This window comes from Lichenostomus cassidix, chromosome 20, assembly GCF_008360975.1.
Source record: "Lichenostomus cassidix isolate B80296 chromosome 20, HeHo_3.0, whole genome shotgun sequence".
Taxonomy (NCBI): domain Eukaryota; kingdom Metazoa; phylum Chordata; class Aves; order Passeriformes; family Meliphagidae; genus Lichenostomus; species Lichenostomus cassidix.
This window is the reverse complement of record NC_139500.1, coordinates 13,485,962-13,494,290: the sequence shown is the minus strand read 5'-3', so window position 1 is coordinate 13,494,290 and position 8,329 is coordinate 13,485,962. Positions and strand designations below refer to the sequence as shown.

General features: G+C 51.1%; 1 protein-coding gene across 1 annotated transcript; it reads right to left on the bottom strand.

Moving 5' to 3' along the window:
- Positions 1-538: 538 nt before the first annotated feature.
- RAB5IF (RAB5 interacting factor) lies at positions 539-6,635 on the bottom strand. The gene is made up of 4 exons (XM_085078995.1): positions 6,430-6,635; positions 4,799-4,902; positions 2,855-2,984; positions 539-2,263 (listed from the first exon to the last, which is right to left on the bottom strand). The coding sequence occupies exons 1-4, from the start codon at positions 6,556-6,558 to the stop codon at positions 2,222-2,224; spliced, it is 405 nt and encodes a 134-aa protein (XP_084935121.1). The 5' UTR covers positions 6,559-6,635; the 3' UTR covers positions 539-2,221.
- Positions 6,636-8,329: the final 1,694 nt, after the last annotated feature.

The following is an 8,329-nucleotide window of genomic DNA, read 5'->3' as shown; positions in this document are numbered from 1 at the left end:
TACCAGAAGCATTAAAGAAATCCAGAGGCCAATGTCTGTTCATGGTCATGATCCTCAACAGAGAATCCTCCCCAGCTCAGGTTCACTCAGGTTCAGCCACTAGAACTGTACTGAACTGGTGGGAGCACAGGCAAAGAGCAAAGGGGCAGGGAAGCAGCTCTGCACTCTCTCTGCACATGGTACAGCAGTGCTCCAAGTCCTGCTCCAGACCACACTTGAGAACTCTGGGATGAGCAGTGGCTCAGTGTGTCACAGGGCAGGGACAGTGACTAAAGGAGCAGAACAGCTTGCACAGACAACATGTGTTCAGCTAAGTTCAGCATGTTGTTCAGACAATATGCTTCAGCTAAGCTTAGCTTGCTTAGCTGAAGCATGGATCTAAGCATTAGCTACCACTGCAAATGCTTCTGGCCTCTTCTCAAAGTGCAGCACAGGAGACCTGAGAACCCCATAAACTTTACCAAAAAATCCAGCTCTGAAAGGAATCCCACACTTCCACCATTTTACAAAAAAATCGAAGACCAGAGGACACAGAAGCTGCACAGTGGATTATTCAGGCAACATTTATTGGAGCATTTCAAGTATACAATGGTTTTACTGATGGCTGTGAGCAGCTAAGATGCAGACAGATGCCAGCAGGAAAGGGTGACCTAGAACTAGCAGGCTATGCAATTCTCATGGGAAGTTAATGATTTCAGCTGAGCGGAGAGGAAAAGAAAGTAGCAGACTAAAAGTTTGAGCAAGTTTGGGGATACAGTGGAGAAAATAAAGAAGTTTTTATTTGAGATCATTTACTTAAAATGGCCACTCACAAGTAGCAGAAGCTGTCTGCTATTGCACTCTTCCCTTGGCATCCCAAGGACCTAAATAGCCAGAGGTGTTTCTTCCACCAAGAACAGACAGATTTTCCTTGGTGAGAATGGAGGCTGGCCCTGGCTCAGCACTTGGAGATTGAGATCCCTGGCTTTGCACTCCCACTAAAAGCCAGGCTGTGGCACTTCCACCAGTGAGGAGACAATGCAGGCTTGCAGCAAGAGCACGCTGAACTATCAAGCCCTCACTATAAGGCAGCATTAGTTCAGGACTCTTTTTGGGTGCCTGAGCTGTTTAGAGAAGCAAGAACTACATGGCAACAAGACTACAAGGTCCTCTGATAAGAACAAGGACTGTGCGTGTTTCCCAAGAACTATTTCTGAAAGACATGTTCTTAAAAGATATCTTAAAGCAGAGACTCCCCATTGATGCACAAAAAGGGCAGGACTAGGGAGGGACTGAACTATGAAGTGATCATGCACCTCCCAAATCAGAGGCTGTGTACTCTGCCCGATTTGCAAGTTGGTACTTCTACATTTAAGATAATAGCTGCCGCGATTGTGTTTTAGTCTCCTGCATTTATGAACAAGGAGCAGTTGAATTCAAGAGCTTAAAACCAAATTGAAACACTACCATTTAACAGGGTATCTCCAGAATGACTCCTTTGAGACTATGAAGCTCTGAGGTATGTGATGGCAACATGGTAGTCAGGCTGGCAGAGTGCAGTGGAGCTTCTAAGCCTCCTGAATATATCTTGGTTCACCAAATGAATCAATTCTTCCTAGCAAAATCACTTAAAAATTTGTCTTCAGCAAAAAGCATTTAAAAATTTTGATCAATTGATTTGCAAGTAAAACAAAAAAATATTAGAAATGGTAACAACACAGTCTGTTTAATCAAATCAGATCTGGTTACTACAAAAACATGCGAAGGACAGCCACCAGCTCATGTCCTGTGTACTGCTGTGCCTTCTGCCCACGTACCTATAACTGCTTTTGAAACACTGTTTGTCTAAATGACAACCATGGAAGACAAGTCAGGGTTTAAATGACAGATTTCAAACAGAAGGGCATACATACATTCAATTAACAGATTCAACTCTCAGCACACAGGAGTTTGATAGAGTTACTGGCTAGAGTCACAGAAAGTTCCAAATTTGAACAGTCTTGAACCACTTCCAAAAATTCCAATGGCTTTTTAATAGTTCAGATAATTCACGGTTATATAAAACGGAGACAGGCTTCTCCAGCAGAAGAGTTGGGGCTCCTCCAGGCTACCCAGACCACTGGTACAGAGGAGAGCTGGTTTGACTTCCCCACCTTCTCACCAGTCCACTAAAGACTAGGATTTATTAAAACCTTCTCTATTTATTGACAACTGATTTAAGAGGCAAATGCTGCAGACTGTGTCAATCATAGTGGATGGCAGTATAGAAGATTATCCAAACAACCTGTGGGGACGAAAGGAAGGGAAAGTTATTTGGATGCCTCTGGAGAAGGGTCAGACAGAGCAAATGAGCCTCAGGCCTTGCTCTCAACAGAGGACTGAGAACTGAATTCCAGCTTTGAGGTGGTCTTGGAGAGATCTTAGGATCACCACATGCCACAAATGCTAGCATCCAACTTGTCTGCCCTCTGGTGTGCCTAGCCTCTCTACATGAAAAACCCATCACAGCCCCTCCAGGCAGCAGCAAATCAAGTGCTGTTATCAGAGACTTGGGGGAGGGGAGCAAGGGAAAAACAAAGACACTCAAAACACCTGTCCAGGTGTAACTAGTTCTAGATGGAACTCCACCAGGCTATCTGGGACAGAGGACGGGAGTAGTTCATGCATCCTTTCCTACAGAGAAATTCCAGACATCAGCACTGTATTTCACAGGCAGCAACCATCAGATTTTGGGATTTTCTTTCCCAATCATTGCCACTTATTTGATGGTGTTAACACATCTTTCTCGCACCACCTCACCTGCTTTCCTTTCAGGTCTTCAGAAAGTACACCAACATAATTCACAAATCAACTTAAAGAAAGCAAGAGGCATTACCAGAAACAGTGCAAAAGATGTCATGAATCCTTCCTTTGTTAGCTCCCACGTCCCACCATACTCCTCCTCATCTATCTGCTGAAAGCTGCTGAAGTAGAGGTACAGAACACCAGCATTGATCAGGCAGAATCTGTAGGAAAGAGGTTAGGAACTATCATTCCAGTGGTACAGACTGCAGATATCCCACATGCCATACTGTGAAATATCTTTCATCCACAGCAGAGACGAAGCAAAGAGGAATTCTTTTCCTGCAATGCTTCCCAGGCAGCTCAGTCACTTCCTTGAAAGAGCCAGGTGAGCTTGCCAGGTTGGGATGAAGTTCAACTGACATGGCACAACCTACTCCTAGAAGGGCTCAAGAGGCAGAAGTCAAAAGCTGGAAGAATCTTTGGATCTGCAAACCTGCAGGTTTTACTGTCCTGCAGATCCATAGTAGTTGTGCCCCCCCAGAGAACTTGCATGTGCTACTTGGTTCTGAGGCTGCTGAAAGGGAAGACTGTCGCCTCCATGCTCAGGGTTAGATCCCTGTGAGCATCCCAAGATCAAAAAAAGGAAGAGACTCAGAGCTAGGGAAACTCAACAGTGCCTCAACTCAGGTCCAGAAACTCAACTTGGGTCTAGCCCCAGTGCTGCAGCAGAGAGAAGAAACATAACCTTCTGCTTGTCTTTGGACAGGTTTGGCTTTACACCACCCTAGCTTGGAGCTGGGGCAGCCTGGGCAGGGACAGGTCCATGTCCTGCAAGGAAGGCTGTGTGGGAAGGCTGGGATAACAACACACACAAAGTGGGTGACCAGCAGCAGCTGGAGCAGCTGCATCACTGCACAGCAGAGAAACCACACACATGCTTCCAGCACCAAATCACTCCTGTTTACATTTAGCACAGGAATTGTCTTAGGTGCCTGAAGGTGCCTTGTCAATTAATGGTGGCTAAGTAAGAACAATTAACTGTTCCTGGGCACAGATTTATCTGTTTGGTGTAGCTATCGAGCTCCTGCTGGAGCATCACCCCTCCACCTTCTTACCACAACCAGAACACTCGGGAGGAGGGACAAAATGACAACTGAATTTTGCCTAAGAAAAGCCGTGAGGCTGGAGCTTAACCATAAGACCTTGGCTTGGCAGAGACATTTGCAAACAGAGACTCCCTAGAGGAGACCCAGCATCTTCTCAGAGCCAGTGTCCAGACAGAAGAGCTGTGTTCCCACCTCTGCTGTCCCTTGGACACTTTCAGGCATGTGTCAGGGCCCACCAGATTTTCATTCATAACTCACTGCAGCCTTCAGACATCTTTGGGGATGTGACCTGGCTCCCATGTCCTGTGGGGAACCAATGCACACACCCCCTTCCAGGCACTGCCTTCCCCACCAAATGGCTGAAAGAGCCATGTCAGCAAGCCGGGAGCACTGCCAGAGTTCTGCTGGTGCCACTCTGCCTGCTTGGGACCTGCAGCCTCTCATGTTCTGAAGAAACATTTTCTTTTTCACAGAGCAGCTGCCTCTCTTGTCTACTGACAGAACCTCCTCTCTGAGGAGGGCTCCTGGCTCAAAGACCAGGACTTGCACACCTTCACCCCATGGACACTCCTTCCTGGGTGATCACACTAGGCACCACACTACCAGCCCCTCCCACACACGCAGGACACACATCCCAAGTTAATGGAAACTCTTGTTCCCTTCTTCTGTCATTGACCCCCTTAATAACAAAGCAAATAATAATTTAAAAAGTATTAATCAGGCTGAGGAGAAAGAGACCAATGGAGATGTTATGATTGGGGTGAATTTCATGGCAACCAACAGCCTGGAATGCAACACTGGCTGTGAGACACAGAGCAGGCAGAGCCTGCCTTTAGTCAGCCCACTGTTCACAGCACAGCCTCAAACAGGCTCCCAGGGCAGGCCAAATGTGGGAAAGTACATGAGACAGAAAAGGAAATAAACCTTACACTGCTATTCCCACGAATCCTTTCAGTGGAACTATTCCCCAGATGATTCCCAAAATAACTGCAATGATCTGTCGGAACCAGTAGATCACATCTAAAAATTCGTCCTGAGGAGATAAAGCACAAGAAAAATTTTGGCATTTATTATGTTTCTTTTTTTTTTTTAAGCATCACACAATCAACAGGTAAAAATTCAACATACGGAACACTTATTTCTCCACTCAAGAGTATAAAATATTGCATTCAGAATAGATAAAGCAGCTTAGGGCATCATGCACCCTGAACTTCTCTGCTTCCACATTAAACACACAGCTTTGTCCTCTGATGGCCCGTATTTACTAAATGTGCAATAATAATCCCCTGCAATAAAAGTTTAAGCAACTGTTTATGCTTTATAACTGTTCCACCCACTCTGCCCCAGGCCCTCCTGCACCGAAGAGCTCCCAGGGCAGCTCTAAAGCAGAGCTGTACCTCACTGGTGCCACGAGCACTCCCATGCTGCCTGAACAGTAGGGGTGTGCTCATTCCTGTCTGTCCAAGGACCACACTCCTGCAGCTACTGCAGCTGAGCAGTGCTGGCTCACGCTTCAATAAAGTTCACTTCAGCTCACATCTCTCTTCCCAGCCTCCCCGCCCAAACAACCTTTGTGATATTACTGTGGGATGTGCCAGCTGTTCAGCTCTTTGTGGAATATGTGAATCCATGTTAGATACAGACATTTCTCCTGGTCACTGCACTTGTCAGGCAGTTCAGCCTTCAGTTCACATCCCACTGCATCAAAACATTGGCACAGCTGTCCCTGGTCCCCTGCTGACTTTGAAATTCCAGCCCCATCTGCCAGAGGCGAGGGGGCAGGGATGCACAAGTTCCGCTAGGTCTGGGAGCAACAGGTAAGGAAAAAGTGACAGATTCCTGTCTGTCCCCCAAGGAAACAGAGCGTACACCTTCCCCGCGCCAAAAGGCAAAGCCAAACCCTGGCCGTACCAGGGATCCGGTAGGAACCGGGATCCAGCGGGAGCTCCGGGCACCTCGTGGCTGTGCTGCTGGGAGGCAGCAGCAGGGAGAAGTACTGAGCAGGAGCACTGCAGGACATGGAGACATGCACGGGAAAACTTCGGAAAGTGGATTCTATTTCTAGTGTTCCTTTAGCTATACAAGGGAAATTTTTATTTAATCCATGAAGAGTTTTAAACCACAAGCTCAAAGTAACTGCGGTGTCTTAACAGAGTGTTTCCCTTGGCTCCAAGCCCAAAGAGCAAAGAGCTGGGTATGCTGCGGCACCTCTGCCTGCGGGGGCACCGACCGTGCCGTGCGCCGGGCACGGGGGACACGGAAACACCGGCTCCGGTTATCGGTGCGGCGGCCGGATTCCAATAGGAGCGTTTATCCCGCAGACACCCCCGGCACTCAAGGGGCCTGAGGGAACGGGGCGCTACCGAGCTCTGCCACAGCCCCGGCACGGGCCGGGCGCGGCACCGGCTGAGCCCGGCGGGTCCCCGCAGAGCCTTCAACCACGCTCAGAGACGGCGGATCCTCCGGCACCCCCGAGAGACGGAGCTGCCGCGCCGGGCGGGTCCCGACCGCCTCGAGCCCGCACCTCAGGGCCCCCCCGGTCCCGCCTCCCCAGTCCCACCTTGTCGTGCCAGGCGGAGTCGCTGCGCAGTGCTTTGCCCCACACGGAGCCGCGCCCGGCCGCGCCGCCGTTGGCCAGCGCGTGGTGCTGCGGGTGCGGCGGCTCGTCCCGGCGTCGCCCGCCGCTCATCCCGCTCCGCCGGGATCCTGCGCCGGGATCCGCCCGCCCGGCCCGGAACCGGCCCCGGCCCCGCCCGCCACCAATCACTGCGCGCCTCCACTGCACGTGACTGGGGCGGGACCACCGCCCTACGGCGGGCGAGAGGGGCCAAGGCTGGGGGCGGGGCGGGGCGGGGCGGGGCGGGGCGGGGCGGGGCGGGGCACGGGAAGGGAAGGGAAGGGAAGGGAAGGGAAGGGAAGGGAAGGGAAGGGAAGGGAAGGGAAGGGAAGGGAAGGGAAGGGAAGGGAAGGGAAGGGAAGGGAAGGGAAGGCCTCGGCCTGGCAGGGCCACTACCCACCGACAAGGTCAGACAGCAACCCCCGTGTTGCTGGGTGGGAGGAGGACAGCCCTTTGCACCCCTGCAGTGTCACTGAGCCTGCAAACACGGCCACCACATGGGGATCCTGGTTCACAGCCAGGCTGTGGAGGCTGCACTGTTGCTTCCTAGTGCCGCAGGGCCAGAGGGCCAGAAGATCTGATGGAGGCACAGTGATGACCCCGTACTGTGTGTCCCCTTCCTGCCTCTGACCCCTACACCATGGCAGGGCCAGGCTGGACATGTCCTGGCTTCAGCCTTGCTCCCAGGACACTCCTCAGGTGCTTGGGGAGAGAGGAAACAGTGTCACTGCCCCCACTTCACTGGGACAGTGCTTGCGTGGTGCTGAAGACACCTGGGTCAGGGAACTGACCTAAAATTTACACTTGTAAAAAAAAATTGTTTGTTTTACTCCATTTCTACTGCCTGATCCACTGTCCAGAGAGAAAAGCAAATTAAATTTGGGCTTGAGAGAGCCAGAGGGAGGCAGGAGAGGTGCCAGAAGGTACAAACAGGTAAGGGATATGTCTTGGCAGACACATAGAAATGGGGGAGAGGGATAACATGGGCAACTCTGGGCTCAGGCAGGGGAAGGCAAGAAGGGCTGGCTGAGGCTCAAGGGACAGCATGAGGTGGCCCAGCTGTAGGGGCTGCAAAGCCTGCGAGGAGCTGCCATATCCCTACAGCCTCTCTTCACCAGCTCCCCTCACAGAGGCCTGGCTGGACACTTGCCCTGTGGTGAGGAACCAGCCCTCAGTGAGGGACAGCAGCCACCCTGGATGGGATGGAGGTGGGTCCTACTCCTGCCGGGCTCCTGGGAACACCTAGACCCTGCTGAGACTGGGATTCTCCATCCCAGAAAACTCTGGGACCAGCCATGGGGTGGCAGCTTGGGCTGGCTGACTCCTGGTTCTCTTTTTTTCCTTTTTCCTCCTTTCCTTAAATTTTTATTAGAAAGACTTCTGGGCCGCACCCTATCTAGCTCACAAGCATGGCAAAGGTGCTTTGCTCTCACTGGCTTGTCTCTGCCCCAGCACAGCACTCAGCAGCATTTCCAGCCCTATTCTTGCATTTTGCTGTCTCCCGATCCCACAGCATGTGCTTTGGAGGGCCTGCAGGCAGCACTCCTGCTTCCAATGAAGGTTCAGGAACCTCTGTGGCTTCCCAGAGGAGGCAATGCCCTGGCAGGTTTCATCCAAGCAGCACAGGGACATGGATGGGATACCCCCAAGATGTGCAGGCTCTTGGCAGAGCAGGCACTGGTCTTCTGAGCCAGTGGGAGCAAACCCTGTATACTGGGCAGGGTCTGACCAGGCTGCTAGAGGGCACAGCCACTGCTTTTATGTCAGGGTTGAAACAGGATTTTTTGGCTTTTTACCTGTTGTTCGCAGTGATGCCCTGCAGAAGAATGGCAGCTGAAGATTA